The 21,139-nt window shown below is 48.3% G+C and overlaps 1 protein-coding gene across 4 annotated transcripts in view; it reads right to left on the minus strand.

The window, feature by feature from the left end:
* ACACB (acetyl-CoA carboxylase beta) overlaps window positions 1-21,139 on the minus strand; it is a 132,744-nt gene that overhangs the window by 63,159 nt on the left and 48,446 nt on the right. For all 4 annotated transcript variants that reach the window (XM_060401291.1, XM_027956647.2, XM_060401290.1 and 1 more), the window contains 7 exons: window positions 7,224-7,356; window positions 6,894-7,032; window positions 3,947-4,056; window positions 3,651-3,732; window positions 2,399-2,497; window positions 1,309-1,418; window positions 1,073-1,183 (listed from right to left, as the gene is read on the minus strand). In XM_060401291.1, coding sequence (XP_060257274.1) covers window positions 1,073-1,183; window positions 1,309-1,418; window positions 2,399-2,497; window positions 3,651-3,732; window positions 3,947-4,056; window positions 6,894-7,032; window positions 7,224-7,356 — 784 coding nt within the window. The remainder of the gene's footprint in view (window positions 1-1,072; window positions 1,184-1,308; window positions 1,419-2,398; window positions 2,498-3,650; window positions 3,733-3,946; window positions 4,057-6,893; window positions 7,033-7,223; window positions 7,357-21,139) is intronic.

Here is a 21,139-nt window from a genome sequence, read left to right on the forward strand (position 1 = left end):
ATGGAGTAAAAATAAGGATTCACATGGAGTTACTCGTAAGACAATTAAAAAAGAAAAGAGATTGCAGTAACACACGGGAGGATCCCACTTCTGTGAAAAATAATATAACAGAATTGTGGAGCCTTCCCCGGTGGTCCAGTGGTTAAGGCTCTGCCTGCCAATGCAGGGGCCACAGGTTCGATCCCTGGTCTGGGACGATCCCACACGCCTCAGGTCAACTAAGCCAGTGCACCGCAACCACCGACCCGCATGTTCCAGAGCCTGTGCTCCGCGACAAGGAAAGCCACCGCCGTGAGGATGCTCGCTGCAACTAGAGAAAGCCAGCGCGTGACAACGAAGATTCGGCACCGTCAGAAACACACAAAGTAATTTAAAAAATCTAGAACTATATGAAGGTCTGTGCAAAAGTATATACTACAGGAAAAGTACTGGAAAGAAACCCAATGGCTAACAGGAGTCATGCTGGGTTTTTTTTTTTTTTTTTCCTTTTCCAGATTCTTTTCCCTTGTAGGTTATTACATAATATTGAGTATAGTTCCCTGGGCTACACAGTAGGTGCTTGTTAGTTATCTATGTTAAATGTAGTAGTGTGCATATTTGAATCCCAGTCTGCTAATGTATTCCTTCCCCCACCCCCCAGGCAAAATGGTTTAAAAGTAGAAAACCAGCTACAAATAAATAAATACACAATTTGTTCCATCGATAAAATTGATCATCTACAAACATTAAAAATACTGAAACTGCTAAACTGTACAAAATATTCCATCTCTCGATAGACAAAGAGTCACAGATAGATATCCTCACAAACAGGTATCTCTGAAATCCTTTACAGACACACTGGTCCATAGAATCAAACATCTAAGGAAACAGTGTATAGATCAACCCAAGCCCTGGACTTTTGCGAGTAAAGATGAATACATTCGCTTTGCAACAACACAGCAATATTTCAGCTCCCCCACGCATCCTCTCGGTTGTGACACAATAACATTAGTGGAAAGAATCTGGTGGCCACCAACCGAAGAAGCACAATTCCCAAAGACACATGGGAAAACACACAGCATGAGGAGCTCACTTGTCTGAACAGGATGGGGAAGTCCTCAGCAGTCTCTGCCTTCCGGATTCCTTTCCCTCCGCCGCCTTCAGAAGCTTTGATCATCAAGGGAAAACCAATTTTTTCTGCTGCCTGAGGGCAAAGGACAAACAGACCTCTTTAGAGGTTTAGACAGTTTCTGCTGGTACCAGGCTTATGAGAAGGTTCTGGCTCCAGGTCCCCCCCACCCCCCCACCCCTCCAAGGATATGCATTTACCTCCAAGCCTTCATCTACATCTTTCACGCAACCGTTGTTGTAGATGGACTCTGGGATGCTGATCCTTTGCCCTTCCTGTAGACTGTGTTCCGCCCACTCCACCGTCAGACCTGGAGAGTCACAGAGGAAACAGAATCCTCCCCAAAACAGCCTAGACACGACCCAGTGCCTCTTCCCACCACAGCACCTCTAGACCTGGCCTCTGGGCGAACAGAATTCAGACACAGTCCTTCAGTTTCCCACTATGCATTTTCATTTCCTTAAGGACCAACTCAACCCTGAATGGGAAACCAAGCTTAAGATAATTCAGATTGAGTCTACCAAGAACAGCCATTGATCTGAATTTTTTTTTAAAAACCCCAACTCTATCTTTTGGAGTCATTTGTATGTCAATCACTGCTTTCTAAAATCCTATGAAGATTTCAAAAATAAACAACAACAGACAACACAAAAACAAACTTTTCACTCCAAATTTAAAATTCAATCTTTGTAGGAAAAAATCAAATTGTTTAGAAACTCTTGAAATGTTTTCCTGTTTTTTTTAACCTATTCTAAAAATTCCACTTTTAGGAATCTACCCTAAAGAAACGATTAAAATGTACATAGAGAGTTATCTACAGGATTATCAAGGCTTTAAATATTTTCATATTTAGAAAAAAATTAATTGGAAACAACCAAGAGTATAACTACAGGGGACTGTTAGTAAATTAAGGTACATCTGTATAATATAATCCAATGCAGGCGCCTGAAGTGTTGTGAAGTATATTTATTGACACAGACAGACTAGTGAGGAACCAAACACATCACAAACTGTTAACTGTAAGAGCTCTGGCTTTTAAACGGATGTGCCTAGAGAAAAGGCTGGAATAATAAAACACATGATTGAAACCAGGTCATTGGACTATAAACAATTTCTATTTCTTTTCCTTACACTTTTCCTATTTTCTAAGATGTCTACAACGATATCATACCACTTTCTTGATAATTTAAAATTTTAAATGAAAGAATTAAAGAAGCATACTCCTGTCACCCTTCTGCTCTCAAGATTGGGCCCAGGCGTCCTCCCCAAGTGAAGTTCAGGGCCCCTTACCACTTCCGCTCCAGGGCAGCGTTGGGATCTGCAGAGTCTGGGCCACGATGGTGGAGGCGATCTTGTCTCCCAGTGCCCACATGGCCTCGCTGGGAGGGCCTGAGGGGTGGGGCAAGGGGGAAGGCAGACTCAGGCCCTCGAAACTGGGGGCTGATCAGGTACACAAAAGAGAAGTCCCCAGGTCCCAGCTCTCAAGGATTGAAAGTCAAGATGGGGAAGAAAAAAGATCTATTAGTCTGCTACTTCGTCAGCCAACTTTCAATACATGTGGACTGTAAACATGATTTACAGCTTGAGCTAAGTGGCCTATACAAAGTTCACCAGCAAAAGACTAGACCAAGGGGAGCAAGCCAGCACCTCAAAACACTAGACCATGGGTTAGCAAACTTTTTCTATAATGAGCCATAGGCAATACATAAATGAGCCATAGCCAATACATAAATGAATGGGCAGGGCTGTGCTTCAATAAAACTTTATTTACAAAAGCAGGCAGCAGGCTGGATTTGGCCTGTAGGCTGTAGTTGGCTGGCACTAGGGCTGGACCATCAACTTCCAGAACTAAAAATGAGAGATAATGAGAGTCCCATGTGACAGCCAATGAGAGGCCATGGAAAAGAACACATCAGTGAGCACAGGTCACCAGGCAGACCCTCAGGTGAATATCAGGTACTGACTTAGCACCAAGCTGCTGTATACACGAGTCTGTGCTGTGGGCCCAGAGGTTAGGAAGCAGCAACAGGGATTTACTGAGAATGGTAAATGATTGCAATTTACACACAAGGATGGCAGACAACCTAACTGAGTAAAGTTTACAAATTATACATCTGAATTCTGAAACAAACAGATGCCACGAACAGTAAGTATCATTTTACCTAATAAGCCGCAGAGATGAGGGGTTCTGGTCCCAGGGGGTGAGGGCATTCCAAAGGCCTAAGAACAGCCCAAGCAAAGGTGTGGCCCAAAGATTTCCAACCTGAGTTAGAAATCTGAACATGGCTGGTATCTCAGTACCAACAGGAACACCAGCAGAGGCTTCTGCTTGCCCCAGCATCATTCTGCTGTGGTAACCATGGTAACAGCTATTTCCCTGGGCTGGCCAACCTTTCCATGTGACCTCCCACTGCTGGACTCAGTTGCTCTTGACCATGAACATGTGATGTCGGAACATCAAACAGGCCCCCTCCTTCCAGGTCTGTATTAGCAAGAATTCTAAGACCCCCATTCCCACTTATCTGATGGAGGCGCACTCTACCTAGGAAAGCAATCTCGTGCTTGTGCAGGAGCTCCGGAAGTTTGGGGTTTTCAGAAGCATGGCCCCAACCAGCCCACACCGCCTGTAAACACACAGAGGCACAAACAGAGGTCTTTCTTCAAGAATCCGCCTCCCATCACACCCCAAAAGCTCCTTGCTGGGTCCTACCAGCCCTGGATTTCAGAGTCTCCCAGGACGCAGCTCCTCCATCCCTTCCGAACTGTGGAACCGGGCTGCTCCAGAGCTCAGGGCATCGTCCCCGTCACAGGCAGACTGGGGCACCCTGTCTGACTTACCTGCACGGGGATCCTCTTGGCGATGTCCACAATCAGCTCCACGTTGGCGTAATTGTGGTTGTTGGGCCCTCCTGGGACGGGGACATACTGATCTGCCATCTTGATATACTCTGGAATTAAACGAGAGAGAGGCGATCGGAAGGACTGACAGACCCAAGTCGAGGACAGGACATGACGACGCGTGGCCACTGAAAGGATAACCGTGATGATTCTAGGATCGCAATGGAGGAACGAACATATATGATAGTTTGAAGAAAAAACTGAGTTTGACTTTAATTGTGTGAAAATATATGTGTGTCTGGTCATGGCCTGGAAGGCAACAAAAAAGAGGGAAGCAAGCTATCAATATAGTTGGATTAGAAGTGGGTTTTAAAAACATTATATATTTTTCTAATTTTTGGCAGTGCCACGTGGCTGGTGGGATCTCAGTTCCCTGACCAGGGATCGAACCCATGCCATGGTAGTGAAAGCCTGGAATCCTAATCACTAGGCCACCAGGGAACTCCCTAAAAATTCTTATGTATCTTAATACTGTTTTGCCACTAAACAATACAATGTTTGCTTCTAATCATGGCAAAAAAAAAAAAAAAAGCCACATAACAAAATTCCCCATCATAATCATTTTTTACGTATGTAGCTCAGTAGTGTCAAGTATAGTCACACTGTTGTGAAACAGATCTCCGGAACTTTCTCATCTCATGCAACTCAAACTCGATACCCACGAAGTGACGCCTCCCCATCCCACTGCCCAGCGCCCTGGCACCCACACTTCTGCCTTCTGTCTCTATGGACCTGACTGCTCAGGACCTCACATCAGTGGAAACAGTGTTTGTCTTTGTGTGACTGGCTTATTTCACTGAGCGCCATGTCCTCAAGGTTCGCCTGTATCATGTACTTAGTCACTCAGCTGTGTCCAGCTCTTTGCAACCTGATGGCCATGGACTACAGCCCGCCAGGCTCCTCTGTCCATGGGATTCTCCAGGCAAGAAGACTGGGGTGGGCTGCCGCGCCCTCCTCCAGGGGATCTTCCCCACCCAGGGATCGAACCCAGGTCTCCCTCATTGCAGGTGGATTTTTTACCGTTTCAGCTACCAGGGAAGCCCCACCTGTGTTATAACGTGATGATTTCTTTCCTTTTCATTGCTGAATACAATGCTTTGATTTTAATATACTCATGCTCTTCAAACACAGAAATCCTACTTCTAAGAACATGTTCTAAAAAAACATTCATCATTGAGGCCAAAGACATGTAAAAGGGTGTTCATGGGGCAGTGTGTTTTTTTTTTTTTTCGCCTGTGGAAATTCCCTGACCAGGGACTGAACCCAGGCCCCTGCAGTTGAAGCTCAGTCTTAACCTCTGGACCAGTGGGGAAGTCCCTTCTCACAGAACAGTGTTTTGAACTGTGCAAAGGTAGATTCAATCAAAAGTCAGGAGTTAGTACATCTGTACTATGCCATTCTCTAAGACCCTGAGAAGGAACTCTCGAATGTTATGTGCAGACTTGGAAAAAAACTCGAGAGCAGTGCTCCCTTCTGGCCTGCCGGCCTCTGATGTTGACCCAACGTGGTGTGTTGGTGACGGGAGAGGTCCCAGAGATTACAAATCAAGGAGTCAGGCCATGACCCACTCCTTGTTGAATTTTATTTTCATGTTGGAGAAGATACACAAGAAAACAAGCAGGGTAACCACAGGCTGTGGGCAGTGCCAAGGCTCTGACAGGGACGACCAGGAGAGCTATGACATTCAAATTGTGTGTGGGGGAGTGGAGGCCTGCTGTGCAAAGAGCTTCCGGAAAGGACTGGCAGCAAACGGTCCAGAACTTTCCAAGCCTCTGCAACAGAAAAGAGCGAGGCCAACACGGATGAGGCCAGTGGGACTGGGACCCAGGGATGGAAGCTGAGAGGCAGGAGATGGGGGTTTGGGAGGCCAGCAGGGGCCAAGTCAGGTGAGGTCTTAACTGGCCTTGGTGAGGTTCTCAAATTTTAGCCCAAGTGTGAGGAGTGACCCCCCAGCATCAGGCTGTGGACTCAGCCCATGGTTCCAATCTCCAGGACCCTGGGCAACTGAGTCACACCTTTGTGCCTCAATTATCTCATCTGTAAAATGGGGCTAACGAGCAAACCTGTCCTCACTGTAGTAAATAAAATGGAGACTCCATCAGTGCAGAGCAGAGCCCAGGACCTTCACTATGGGGAGGTTTGGGGGGTGAGGGAGCTGGTGCTGGACACGGGGTGGGGGGTGGGGCATGCTGATGGAACCTGAGTTGTATTTTTAAAGATCTGTTTGGCTACTGTGTGAAGAATCTATAAAGGGACACAACTGTTCAGGGGAAAAATCAAGCTGCTGCTGCTGCTGCTAAGTTGCTTCAGTCGTGTCTGACTCTGTGCAACTCCATAGGCAGCAGCCCACCAGGCTCCCCGTCCCTGGGATTCTCCAGGCAAGAACACTGGAGTGGGTTGCCATTTCCTTCTCCAATGCGTGAAAGTGAAAAGTGAAAGTGAAGTTGCTCAGTCATGTCTGACTCTTAGCAACCCCATGGACTGTAGAAAAATCAAACTGCCCAATAGTTATTAACAGAATGATCTATGCTGATAGACATGGAGTGGTAAATAAGTGGAAAAATGAAGGAATGATTGAAAAAAGAGCACATACCCATGCAAGAAAAAAGCATCTGGAGGAAAAGATGCCAAGCTACTGTAACATGGACGTTCCTCAAAGGTGAGAGTTCCACTTTGCATATTAACCATTTGCATTTTTATAAGGTATATGGGTCACTCTTGTTAGCAGCAGACATTTTAATTAAATAGAGAAGATTGGGAAATAAATATGGAATCAGGAGAGGTACCCTGCAATGCTCTCTGGGGTACAGGATGGACTTGGCCCAGGCTGAGTGGAGGAGGTGAGGACGGGGCGTGGCAGAGAGGGAGGGAGTCAGGGTCGGAGTACCTGCGTTGGCCTTGAGGTCCTCTGGCGTTACCATGACTACGAACCGGATGGCCCGCTCATTTCGGAACATCTCATAGGCCCACCTGCGGATGGAGCGCATGCATTTCACGGCGGCAATACCGTTGTTGGCGATGAGCACCTTGACAGAGGAAAAGGGCAGGGGACCTGTGCTGGAGGCTACGTGCTACCCCAGGGTTCATCTCACCTCTGAGAGCCTCCGAGGGTACCTCCTGCTTCTGCAAGTGCTCACCAACGGGCAGGCCTTTCTCTGCAGCCTGAGGCAGGTTGGCCTACTCCACCCCACCCCGAGTGCCAGGACCCCACCTGTACCTTCTCGATGACCAGATGCCCCCCAAAGCGCGCGACGAACTCGGCAGGGGAAGCCACAGTGAAGTCTCTGTGCAGGTCCACCTTCCTCTGCTCTCGGCCCCTTCTTGCGAGGTGGAGCCCTGACATGCTGGGCCTGCGAGGGAGCAGGGCAGACCCGTGAGCAAGCAGGCTGGGGCCGCACAGGCCCCTAGGAAATTCACTTCAACAGAGAAGCCGAACTCCATCAGACTCCTGCAGCTTTGCAGTCGCTCTCTGGGGACCCTGAAACACTTTACGAGGAGACTTCAAGAGGTTAGATCACGAAAGAAGCAGAAGAGAACCCCTGATCTGTCCTAAGCTGTATTTTCAGGGTTTTCATCTTCAATTCACTCTCTATATAAATTCTCACAATTTAGGCACTCAAATAATACCAAAAAAAAAAAAATTTACAACAGGGTACAAGTTCAAGATCAGAGAAGTACACATTCTGATACTTTATACTTGTGAAGCAGTTTGTACCTTTCGTGTGCTTTTCTGTACTTGTATATCAAGCTTAAAAAAAAAACCCTGAAAACAATAAAGAAATGTATAACAACAAAATAGAAGGTCCTTGTCCCATCGCCCCTCTAGAACCCCACTCCAGAGGAAATCACATTTGACTCTGGCATTTACGCATCTCCGTGGTTCTGAACGATGTGTGTACGTTATCCTGTGAGTCATCCATTAAGACATCATCCATCTATGAGCTTGTTATCTTGGCAGACACGGAATTACTGCTCTTAAGCAGCCACCCCACCCCCTTTCCCCAACCTCGTAACACAGGTAACCTGCAATTTGGTAGATTTATGGTGTTTTATGAGTCTGGGATCATTATTCACAGGTGAGGGTTTGTGGCATATCAGATAACCCTTTCTTATTTTTATTTTCCTGGAGTTCATTACTTTGTTTTTTAGCCTGGTTTTCCTTGCATCTTCATCTCACTCCTCAGCCTCCTAGGACACGTAAGACAATCAGTTCCACTGCGTTTTCATTGGCCACATCCCTCCTGAAGGCCTCGACACTGCTTGCATCTGGACACAGTCCACTAAGACCCTGTACAACCATCAGCTGGGACTTCCCTTCACCGACATCCTTAGGATTCCCTGTGCCTTTCCTGGGGGTTTTATCCCCCGAATTCAGAGTGCCACATGGCTCCCTCTTTTTTGATAGACCCCTTCGTCTTGCTAGGGCACATCCTACAGTGGTTTCATCCAGTTAAAAAGATGACACTCTCCAGGACATGTGACAGCGAGGCCCCAACGTGCCTGTCTTGGTCCCGGCTGTACAGGCTTCTTTTGTCGCTCTCACCCCAGAGATCTCCTTTGGTTCTCTTAGATCCCTTTGCTTTTCTGTCCTCCATGTCTTGCCCTTCTTTGATCTACCCTCTTGCTTCAGTGGAAGACATCCTTCAGCAGCTTTCTAAGAAAATGTGTTCGGAGGAGCAAATGTTGTGTGGCCTTGCATGTTCTAAAACTGTCTTCCTTCTGCCCTCACGCTGGACCCAATCATGTAGCTGCGCATGGAATTCTAGGAGGGAAAGCCTTCTCCTTAAGAATTTTGGAAGCCTCAAGCCATTGTTGTTGAGGCTTTCAAGAATGCTAGAACCAGAGCTGTGCTGATCCTTGGTCCTTTTGTAGGTGACCTGTTTTTTCCTATCCAGAAGCTTGTAGGTTCTTCTCTTTTGGCCAGTATTCTGTAAGTTTAGGCAACAATTTTAGGAATGTGCTGAGGTATGTGTCTACTTCCATCAGTAACACTGGGAAGCTATCAGGTTCCTTCAATCTGGAAGCTGAAATCCGGAGATTTATCTGCAAATTTTCCATGACTTTCCCAACAAAGGTTTGGGCAGTCAAGGCTACTGGTTTTTCCAGTCATGTACAGATGTGAGAGCTGGATTATAACGAATGCTGAGCACTGAAGAATTGATGCTTTCGAACTATGGTGCTGGAGAAGACTCTCAAGAGTAAGTCCCTTGGACAGCAAGATCAAACCAGTCAATCCTAAAGGATATCAACCCTGAATATTCATTGGAAGGGCTGATGATGAAGCTGAAGCTCCAATACTTTGACCACCTGATGTGAAGCACCAACTCATTGGACAAGACCCTGAACCTGGGAAAGATTTGAGGACAGGAAGAGAAGGGGACGACAGAGGATGAGATGGTTGGATGGCATCACTGATTCAATGGACATGAGTTAGAGCAAACTCTGGGAGATAGTGAAGGACAGGGAGGCCTGGCATGCTGCAGTCCATGGGGTTGAAAAGAGTTGCACATAACTCAGTGATGAACAACAAGAAAATCTCCTTAGTGACTTAACTGCCTCTTTTTCCTTCACTTTCTCCTATTATCTGGATGTTGAAATTCCTGAATTGGCCCACAAGTTTATATATTTTTCCCTCTCTTATTACTCTTCTTATTCCTTCTGGGCTGTTTCCTCAGCCTTATCTCCTAACTGTTCTAATAGCGTGCTTTCAATGTCTAAGAGCTTGGTTTGGGGCTGTAAATGTCCCCTTTCCTATGCACCCTGTTCCTATGTGTGCTCCCTACCCCCGATGAGGGTATTTACGATAGCTTTTCCAAGTTCTCTTCTCCTGATGTGGTTTCTGTATCTCCCATGTGTCCTGTGTCCCTTCTGGTTGGGTGTTTGCGGTTTGCCTTCCATCTTAGAAACTGCACTTGAATGTATGATAAGCCTTGGTTGCTCTCTCAGGACCAAGAGCAGGAACCAGAGAGTTGATGAAAAGTACTGGGCATGTGGTGAAGTCACTGAACCCTGAGCTCAATGCAGGGTGGTTTGGGAGGGAGGGCTGTGTGTTGGGGAATTCCAAGTATTTTTCGAGGCATCCTCGCTGGCTGGTCCAGTTCCCCCAGCGAGGACAAGTCTGTGGGGCTTCTGTTGTTCAGTCACTAAGTCGTGTCCTACTCTTTGTGACCCCACAAACTGCAGCAAACCAGGCTTCCCTGTCCTTCACTATCTCTCAGAGTTTGCTCAAACTCATGTCCATTGAGTCAGTGATGCCATACAACCATCTCATCCTCTGTCGTCCCCTTCTCCTCTTGCCCTCGATCTTTGCCAGCATCGGGGTCTTTTCTAATGAATCAGCTGTTTGCATCAGGCGGCCAAAGTATTGGAGCTTCAGCATCAGTCCTTGCAATGAATATTGAGGGTTGATTTCCTTTAGGACTGACTGGTTTGATCTCCTTACAGTCCAAGGGACTCTCAAGAGTCTTCTCCAGCACCACAGTTCGAATGCATCAGTTCTTTGGTGCTCAGCCTTCTGCCTGAAAGTTAAAGGTTGGCCAGGCGCTGGGACAGGTCTGGAGAATAGGACAGCTTTCAGGATTCAGCAGCGACATAGCACTCATCCTCTGGTTTGGGAAGTAGGCCCACGCTCCACTATGCTCATCAGTGTCCAGTCCAAAGACCCTCTACTTCCCATCCTCCAGAGATCAAACCGCCTGCCTGCAACTGGGGTGGAAGTGGGCAGCCCCCAGCCACCTGGGCACATGAGGGGACCTGGGATTCTTTCACCTTGTCCTCCTCACGCTGGGGTCCCTGGATGCCGAAGTACACAATGCTGCTGATCCCGGTGCCTTCGGGATACAGGCCCTCAGCTTCTCTCTCTGCTCCTTATGGCTCAGACCTCTTGGTTCCGTTAACCACTGACTGCTTGTTCATCTGCTTTCCAGTTTCCAAAATGTCACTGCTAACTCCTGCTTCCGTTCTGCCAGGACCTGATGGGTTTCCAGCTCTTTAATACAAATCTTGGAATTCCCTGGTGGTCCAGGGGTGAAGAATCCACCTACTAACGGCTGGGACACAGGGTTGATCCCTGGTCCAGAAGGATCCTACATGCCGCGGAGCAACTAAGCTTGGGACACAGCTACTAAGCCTGCGCTCTAGAGCCCAGGAGTCGAAACTACTGAGCCCACACCCTGCAACTACTGAAGCCCTAGCACCCTAGAGTCCGTGCTCCCCAACAAGAGAAGCCACCGCAATGAGAAGCTTGCTCACCGCAATCAGAGAGTAGCCTCCGCTGAGCATGGCTAAGAAAGCTCGTACACAGCAATGAAGGCACGGTGCAGCCAAAACTGGACAAATAAGATGTGAAAGAAAAAGCTCTTGTCCTTTGGTGAGGTTTAAACAGGTGCGGAATCAGGCGTTCTGTCCACTCTCTCTCATCCCACCAATGGGTTATTCAACCAGGGAGACAGCCGCCTGCCAGGCATTAAGTTAGAGGTTTGCCACTGAGGGATGTGTCCAATAACTGTGTCACCAGGCATCTTGGGAGGGTGGGTCTGAGGGGCCAAAAAGTTTTGGTGAAGAACTGACAGGTCCTAAGGAACACTGCCAGCAGGCCACTGGGAACAGCACAGTTATAGGCCAATCAGCCACTGGGGGAAAGAGATCCCATTTTACAGATAGGCAAACTGAGGCCCAGCCAGGCAATCACCCAGCAAGTAAACAGGACTGGGGCTCTTGCCATCACACCAGGAAATTTGGTGTGGGCACTTCCTGCTACACAAAGTCTTTGCATCCAGGATAGTTCCCCATGGGGAAAGCTTTCTAGAAACCTGCAGTCTGTCCCCCTCACCCTCTCCAGGCTCTGCCTATCAGAAATGAAAAAACGGACTTCCAGGCCAGGGAACAAAACCAGAAATGAATGACAGAAACCCATCGTGAGGGCATGAGGGTATACCATAAGAGGATTTGTATTTTTCAATGAAGACTTTCTTAGTTCAACTGGGCTTCTGCATGCTGCCTGGAAGAACAAACAAATGGACAAGTGATTTGCGGCCCTTGAGCTGGCCTTCCTGCCTCCCATAAATTGCAACCAGCTTCTCTTCTAAAACCTCCTAGGATTGAAGTGCTAAAATGAAATGGGACTTGGAAAAGGACTCTGGAGGTCAGTATCATCTTGCAAATGTGGACAGGGCTTTCATCAGAATTATATTCCGCGAACCAGCAAGCGTGTTTTGTTTCACTGAGTAACAGCCTGTTTTTATTTCTTTAAAACAGTGGTCCCCAACCTTTTGGCACCAGGGACCAGTTTCGTAGAAGATAATTTTTCCACAGACAGGGCAAGGGGGGAGGGATGGTTTCAGGGTGACTCAAGCACATGATATTTATTGTGCATCTTATTTCTATTATTATTACATCAGCTCCACCTCAGATCATCAGGCATTAGATCCCAGAGGTTGGGGACCCCTGCTTTAGAAAACAGGCAGATTTGGCCTCAGTGCCGTCATTTGCAGACCCCTCATGTAGGAAAGCAGACACCAAAACGGGCAGTTTTCTCACAGTGGTTGAACAACGGGTTGTTCCTGTTTTCTTCTCTTTGCCTACATTCATTAAATTTTCCATCATGCTATGATTATTTTCGATAAGAAGAGAAAGCTATTAACTTTGTAACAGGGATGCTGAAAGCCATGGTCATTTTGGTTTCCATCAGGTAAGGCATTCAGTAGCCTCCACTATAAAGTGAGGATAATAACACGTACCTCACTGGATTGTGAGGATTAAACAAGCTAGCACATTTTCCAGTGGTCATGTGTGGATGTGAGAGTTGGACCAAAAAGAAGGCTGAGCACTGAAGAATTGATGCTTTTGAACTGTGGTGTTGGAGAAGACTCTTGAGAGTCCCTTGGACTGCAAGGAGACCCAACCAGTCAATTCTGAAGGAAATCAGTCCTGAATAGTCATTGGAAGGATGGATGCTAAAGCTCCAATACTTTGGCCACCTGATGCAAAGAACTGACCCATTGGGAAAGACCCTGATGGAGGGAAAGTTGAAGGCAGGAAGAGAAGGGGACGACAGAAGATGAGATGGTTGGATGGCATCACTGACTCGATGGACATGGGTTTGAGCAAGCTCTGGGTGTTGGCGATGGACAGGGAAGCCTGGCGTGCTGCAGTCCATGCGATCGCAAAGACTCAGACATGAATGAGTGACTGGAATGAACTGAACTGAAAGAAAGTAAAAGCCAGCACTGGGTGCACGGAAAACTTTATTATTTCAGTGCAATGATGCCAAGAGAATCAGGGGCTACTGATCTCCCCACCTAACCAAGAATGGCATCAGGCTGCTCCTCCGCCCAGGGCCTCCTCCCCAACCACCCACTCTCCCCACTCTGTCCATGGTCTCCCCAACCAGCTAGCTTGATCCTCCAGCTTCAGAAAATCTGAGACATCCCATTTTTATACACACAGCCTTAAAACTCAGCAATTTGACCTAAAGCGCAACAAAGAAAAACTTAACCGCTAGAAAAACACCTTTCTGTGGCCTGGGGAAAACCATTCATGGCTGCCGTTTTGATCTCAAAACTGGTGACACAGCCCCTCCATCAGGCGGGCCCCAAACCCATCACAGCAAAGTAGGTGGGTGAACACACAGTGCTGCTGTGGTGGCTTTGCTTCAGGGTCAGCCTCAGAGCAGGCGGCTATTTTTAATCTGTTTCTGACGAAGCTGGAGGCCAATCAACATTAGCTCTGGGGGGCTGACCTTTGGCCGGCATTCGTTCCAAGACAAGCGTGGGGGCTGAAATACGCCACAGTGACTTTGGAGATGGCTTCAGGTGCAGGCAACGATGCAAGAGAGCTGTCAGCGAAACACCAAGCAGCGTCAGCTGCCTAGGCGTGAGAACAGGCAGGGCTGCACGTGGAAGGAAGGAATAAACATCCTCAAGTGTCGCCATAGATTGGGCCCAGAGGGGGCCTTCCTGAATCCCCACAGCCTTACACAGGGGAGGCCATAATCTCCTGCACACAGTGAAGAAACCGAGGCTCAGAGAGGCCCAGAGACCTCAAGTCATACAGCTGGCAGGTGGCAGAGCTGGGCTTCCAGTCCGACTCTACCTGACCCCTGGAAGCTAATTTCAAGGCAGAAAGCCATCTGAGATCAATGGAAGTAACTATATGGTCTGGACTTTGAAAAATAAGCACTTACATCTGAGACACAATTTTGAAGGCCAGGGTTCTCAACTGGGTGCAACCCTGCTCCCTTGGGGACACACAGCAATGCCTGCAGACATTTTTGGGTGTCAAAATGTGCTCCTGGCATCTAGGGGATAAAAGCCAAGGATGCTTCTCGACATCCTGCAAAGCCCCCCACAAAGACTGTTGTTCGGTCACTAAGTTGTGTCCAACCCTTTGTGACCCCATGAACTGCAGCACGCCAGGCTTCACTGTCCTTCACCATCTCCCAGAGTTCACTCAAACTCATGTCCATTGAGTCAGCGATGCCATCCAACCATCTCATCCTCTGTCGTCCCCTTCTCCTCTTGCCTTCATCTTTTCCAGCATCAGGGTCTTTTCCAACGAGTCAGTTCTTTGCACGAGGTGGCCAAAGTATTGGAGCTTCAGCTTCGGCATCAGTTCCTCCAATGAATATTCAGGGTTGACTTCCTTTAGGATTGACTGGTTTGATGATCTTGCTGCCCAAGGGATTCTCAAGAGGTTTCTCCAGCATCACGGTTTGAAAGCATCAATTCTTCGGGGTTCAGCCTTCTTTATAGTCTAACTCACATCTGTACGTGACTACTGGAAAAACCATAGCTTTGACTAGATGGACTGTTGTCAGCAAACTGATGGCTCTGCTTTTTAATATGCTATCTAGGTTTGTCTCAGCTTTCCTTCCAAGGAGCAGATGTCTTTTAATTTCGTGACTCCAGTCACCATCTGCAAGGCCCCAAATGTTAACAGTGCCACCGCTGAGAGATCCCAGCAGACTAGAGCCATCCTTCCAGGCTTTGAATCCGAATCTACTACTTACGACCTGGGGAGTCATGGGAAAGTTGTTTCCACACTTTGTGCTTTGGCTCCTGATAAGAAACGCAAACATTCAAAATCCTAATGGTAGACTTCCCTGGTAGTCCAGAGGTTAAGAATTTGCCTTCCAATGCAGGGGATGGTGTGATCCCTGGCTGAAGAACTAACACCCTATATGTCATGAGGCAACCGGAGGTCCCGCTCACTCTAGAGCCCATGTGCCGCAACTAGAGAACCTGGCCGTCTATGATGAGAAGCCCGAGCTCTGCAATAAGAGAAGCACGTGTGTTGAAACTAAAGAGAAGCCCGTGCACATGCTACAACAAAGACCCAGCACAGCCCCGTCCCCAAAAAACTGATGCCCAGACTACTAATCAGCATCTCTCGGGGTTCAGGGATTGAGGGGGGACTCAGGCATCTACATTTTTCAAAAGCCCCCCAGGAAACTCTAATGTGCACGACACAGGAGTGAGACCCACCCACAGACCAACAATCAACAGGTCAACATGGGCAACTGGCCATGGTGCTGAGCTGGATTCCCTTAGCAGTGATGTCACCATGCGGTATTGTGGGGCTCACTGAAGACCAGATTCTTCTGCCTTATGGTCCTCAACTTCATTTCATTCTATTCCACTCAAGACTCCTCCTGAGCAGCTCTTCTCCAACCACTCTGACCCACATTCATTCATCTGTTCTCTGAACTCTAGTCCTGTTTGCACACCAAAGGATGCTGGCTGGCATTTGGGACCTGGCCTTCCTGCTAGTTCTGGCTCCTCAGTAGATCGTCTAGGCCTTCAGGACAGGATCCTAAACACCTCACAATTCCCCAGGCATCTTTTGCAACCGAATCCTGTCATCACTGTCATCAGCTGTCCAAATATCTGTGCTGACTCAGGACAGCACTCAAGTTCTGTGCATAAGAAGCCTGGAAAGTCCAGTTAGGATCAGCCTCAGGGACAGATGAGGAAACCAAAGTTCAGAGGGTGGATGACACTTGCTAAAGGTTACACAGCTCAGTGGCAGAGTGGGGCTGTCTAGCTCCATCTTTTTAGCGACTCTAAGCTAAGAGAGGAACCATGCAGTGACCCAAGAAAGCATCTTCATAACGTGCCTGCCTGCAATGCAGGAGACGCAGGTTCAATCTCTGGGTTGGGAAGATCCCCTAGAGAAGGAAACGGCAACCCACTCCAGTACCCTTGCCTGGAAAATCCCATGGACAGAGGAGCATGGTAAGCTATACTCCATGGGGTCGCAGAGAGTCAGATACAACTGAGCGACTTGACTTTCACTTTTCAGTTTCATTATTATATACACTGTGATCACATGGCCTTTTGAACTTGCCAGGACAATTCCAATTTCTTGCAAGTTCATTTCTTTGGATTAAAGTATTTGTGAAAACTATTCTTTTGGATTAAGGTGTGGTTGGATGGCATCACTGACTCAATGGACATGAGTCTGAGCAAAGTCCAAGAGATAGTGAAGGACAGGGAAGCCTGGCACACTGCAATCCATGGGGTTGCAAGCAGTCAGATATGACTTACCGATTGAACAACAATAAACAACAAAAGTTATAGGTTAGGGACTTCCCTGGTGGTACAGAGGTTAAGACTCCACCCTCCCAATGCAGGGGGCCCAGGTTCAATCCCTGGTCGGGGAACTAGATCCTGCATGCCCCAACTAAAAGCCTACATGCCTACATGCCGCAATGAAAACCCAGTGCAGTGAGAAAAAGAGTTGCAGGCTAAAGTTTTTGTGGTGACAGGGGAAAAAATGCATCCTTTCCAGACCACCTGACCTGCTTTTGTTACTCTAGGATTTGAGTGTTTTGGCTGGACAGGTTAGATTAGGGATCCAAATGTGGAAGAAATATAACTCCCATACTCCCCAAAAAACTTAGTGCACAAGAATGACCGTGACCCAAATCTGGGAGCCCTGCCCTTCTGCGGGCCCTCTGCTCAGACACATTCTGAGCCCTCCAAGTCTCTCTGAAGGCTCTGACAGTCTGCTCTGCGAAAGGACCGAAAAACTGGAGGGCCAGCCTCCCTCCTGGAGGAGTGGCCACACATCTGGGACATATCTTTTGCTCTCTCTGAAGCCCACAGCTGAGAAATCAACAACCACTGAGGTCCCTCTGGCTCTAGGAGTCTTTACTGCCTTGGTGTGCTCACCAGCCACAGTCACTAGTTGCCAGCCGAGTCCTTTAGTCTTCTGACTAGTCCAACATGAGGAAGGGCTGACATTTAGAGTCTGTTCAAGCACATCAAGCATTCGAACATGGCTGCCCATGGAGAGCCCTTTGCGCAACAGCCTGAGTGTGAATCCTGGTTATCCTCTCACCAGCCCCGACAGCCTCAGTTTCCTCATCTGTAAAATGGGGGTGACAGCACCCACTGAGTGTTCCATGGTGGTGATGCAGACCTGGCATGAGGTCACCATACAGAGTATTCAGTCTGGCATCTTGAAAGCACCCCATAGAGGAAGCACTTAATTACTGTTGCCCCAGGGGGCCGTGATTTTGAATTACTAAGAAAACACCTGCTTCCCCCACCAGACCAAGTGTTCCCAGAAGGCAGAGCTCAGGTTTCCCAAACATTTCTGGGTCCCTTCCTGTTTCTAGATGCAGACCGTATACTCGGGAGATATTCAAGGAATGTTTATGGGCCAGATGGATATACCCTGGGAAAAGAATAAGTGATAGAGACTTAGCCATGAAGCTGTTTTTTGCTGTGTTGGTTATAATAAGAAAAAGGGAGAAGGAGTGCAAATATCCATTCTTTGTAGGAGATTATTTATACATTTTAAAGTGTATCCATTTTAAGGAACACAATGGACCCCTTCTGCATGCTGCAGAACAAGGGTAGGCAAATGTCTTCTGTCCAGGACTAGATAGTAAATACTTTATATTTTAGAGTCTAGACAGTCTCTATTCCACTACTAAACTCTGCCCTTGAAGCACAAAAACAGCTATATATGTTCCAATAAAACCTTATTTGTAAACCCTGAAATCTGAACTTCATGTAATTTTCACAACTCACCAAGTAGTATTCTTCTTTTGATTTGTTTCAGCCATTCAAAAGTTATAAACTATTCTTTGGACTTCCCTGGTGGTCCAGTGGCTAAGACTCCACGCTCCCATTGCAGGGGCCCAGGTTCGATCTCTGGTCATGGAACTAGATCCTACATGCTACAGCTAAAACATCTCATGTGCTTCAGCTAAGACCCAGTGTAGATAGATAGACAGATAGATAGAGAAGGAAAGAAAGGTAAAAACTATTCTCTGCTCACAAGGTACGCAAAAACAAACTGTGGGCGATAGTCTGCTGAGCCTGGTGGTAGAATACTTATAAAAGAATGAGATATAAAATGAAAACGTGAGTTATGACATAGTATGTTCAGTATGATTCGAGTTCATAACTTAAAATACATCTGCACACACACAAGGCTGCGAGACTATATAGCAACTGTTAATAAAGATCAAATGTGGGTTGAGTTTGTTCTTCCTTTTTCGCTTATCTATAATTTTCTGAATTTTGAACAACGAACATAATTATCATCACTTTGGTAATTTTAAAAAATGCAATTAAAATGAGACAAAAAAAGAAATGAGAACAAGTTGGTACCAAGAAGGACTCAGGCACAGAAATGGCAGCGCTCATCTGCTTAGCAAACAACCTTAGATGGGATGCCTGCCCAGGGGCACGTGAGTTCCCCTCCCACCCGGGCTTCATGATCACGAGGCTTCAAAAATACCTACCATGTGCAACCATCATCCTTATCAAGGCTAAGGGGAGGACGAGGCAGAAAGCTCGGCCTCCACCAACCTGTCAACTAGAGGCACCTGTGCGCTCCTGCGCTGCCTCCTCCAATCAGCATCATTGCCAAAACTGCCTCCACTTCAAATGCCAAGCCGAGCTAGCGTCTTCGAGGAGGGCTCCATCTCCCCAGCTGCCAAACTGAAGACAGCGTTTCTTTGGGTGGGGGCGGAGGCGGGGAAGACGGGGTGGTGCAGCTGGTCTTTACTCGGGCAGGGAGTTGGGGGTGGGGTGGGAGGGACTCGGCACAAGCTTAAAAAAGATAAAGGTCATTATACTGGAAGACTTACTTACTTTACTTTGCGGTCAGGGGAACAGACCTTGCACTTGGCAGGGCTCATGTCGACCGTCCTGCCGCTCACCAGGCTGCTCTTGGGACGCAGAGCATGCACCCCCGAACCCCGTGAAGCAGACCCCGGTCCTGGGGCCCGGCCAGGTCCTGACAGAGAGGCGGAGGCGCTGTCCTAGAGAGCCTCGGGCCGAGTGGCGCACCAGCCTGCAGGAGCTCAACTCTCCGCCTGGCTTCCTCCATCCTGAAAAGCGTCCGGCACGCGAGTGTCGTGGGGCAGATGCGCCGGCCAGGCCCCGCCCCGAGGCGGGCCCCGCCTTCCGGGCAGGCCCCGCCCCCGACCGGGCCCCGCCTCCCGCCTCCTGTCCGGGGACTGGACGCGAACCCCGCCTTCTCCCCCCAGCGTCCGGTCCCCCTCCACCTCCCCTCGCCCAGCCGGCAGCCAGCCGCGCAGCCACCGCTGACCTTGGGCGCCCGGAGCTTGCGGCCGGAGAGTTTAAAAGAATCTCGAGGCTCCCCAGTTCCCCCGACTGGAGTAGAACAATTCCAGGATAGCAATCCCCTACGCTCTGGCAGCTGGGAAAAACTCTCCAGCAATTCACGTCCTGGAATACGCACACAGTAGAGAAGTGGTGGAAAATAGGGGTTCTTTAATATGTGAGTCCAATGTCACCTCGGTGCCTGGTAAAAGCCCCCGGAGTCAAGTCAACTTTTGGCTTCCAAGCGCCGGCTTTTGCTTATTCTTTCATCTATGCTACCAGAGACATGTCTGCTCCATGCCTCCTCCCTACCCACCCACCTCTCCTCCCCAGCCCCCAGTCCTCCACCCCTTCCCCCGTGATCGTCTGGCACACACTTGGAACCACCTGGGTCCCCAGCTAAAATGAGGGCCTCCAAGACAGGAAGGACGCAGCTGCCCTGTGACCCTAAGTAAGTTTCCTTCTAAGACATGTACAGGGTCCTCTTTGGTGCCTTTGTCTCATTTAGTCATGGCAACAACCCTACTGGTTTTATTTACTATCATTAAACAGATAAGGAAAGAGGATGCAGAGATAGAATAAATACAGGTGCTGGAGGCTTGGACCCGGACAAACTGATTCCAGTTAGAATGAACGAATGAATGCTTCTCCAAGTGGTTGAAAGGACCCAAAACACTGCCTAGGAAGCACTGCAATAACAATAAATGTAATTTACGTTGACAGCAAACCAAAACATAAAAAATAAACTGTGTGCACGCTCAGTCTTGTCCTATTCTTTGCAACCCCATGGACTGTAGCCTGCCAGGCTCCTCAGATACAAACAGACAAAAACACCCAGCTGCCATTTCTGAAGAGCTGGGAGCAAAAAGTGGGTGTCAGGGCATTGTGCATGGCCCCTGCACACAACCCCACAGAGGGTTGGGCAGACCACCTACGCCACCTCTCCAACCTGACCCCTGGACACACCTCTACCCTCATCCCATATAAGGAATGAGTTCCCCCTCCTTGTGAGGGAGCAAACAAAGGAATCTGTTACTTGTTTTCTCTCCCTCCTGCAGCGGCAGCCGGCTGCCTTGCCTGAACTTCTTGTCTGGCCTCTAGTCAGTTTCTATTGGTCAAGGAAGGCCAAGAACCCTGGTCGGTAATACTATCTCCTAACTCTTCCCATTGGGCTTCCCTAGTGGCTCAGATGCTAACGAGTCTGCCTGCAATGCGGGAGACCTGGGTTTGATCCCTGGGTTGGAAAGATCCCCTGGAGGAGGGCATGGCAACTCCAGTATTCTTGCCTAGAGAATCCCCATGGATAGAGGAGCCTTGTGGGCTACAGTCCATGGAGTCACAAAGAGTTGGACATGACTGAGCGACCAAGCACAGCACAGCACAACTCTTCCCATTAATGGAAAGAACAAGTTAGAAGGAGGCTGGAGGTGCCTTTCCCAGGGCCCAGGTTAAGCGGAAGCATCAACACTGGGAGTTCGAAGACCACTTTCTGATCTGCATCTGCTGAGGGTCTGGGTTTGAATGGCTTTGAGGTCTTCCCAGCCTATGC

Source organism: Ovis aries, chromosome 17 (genome assembly GCF_016772045.2).
Source record: "Ovis aries strain OAR_USU_Benz2616 breed Rambouillet chromosome 17, ARS-UI_Ramb_v3.0, whole genome shotgun sequence".
Classification (NCBI taxonomy): Eukaryota; Metazoa; Chordata; class Mammalia; order Artiodactyla; family Bovidae; genus Ovis; species Ovis aries.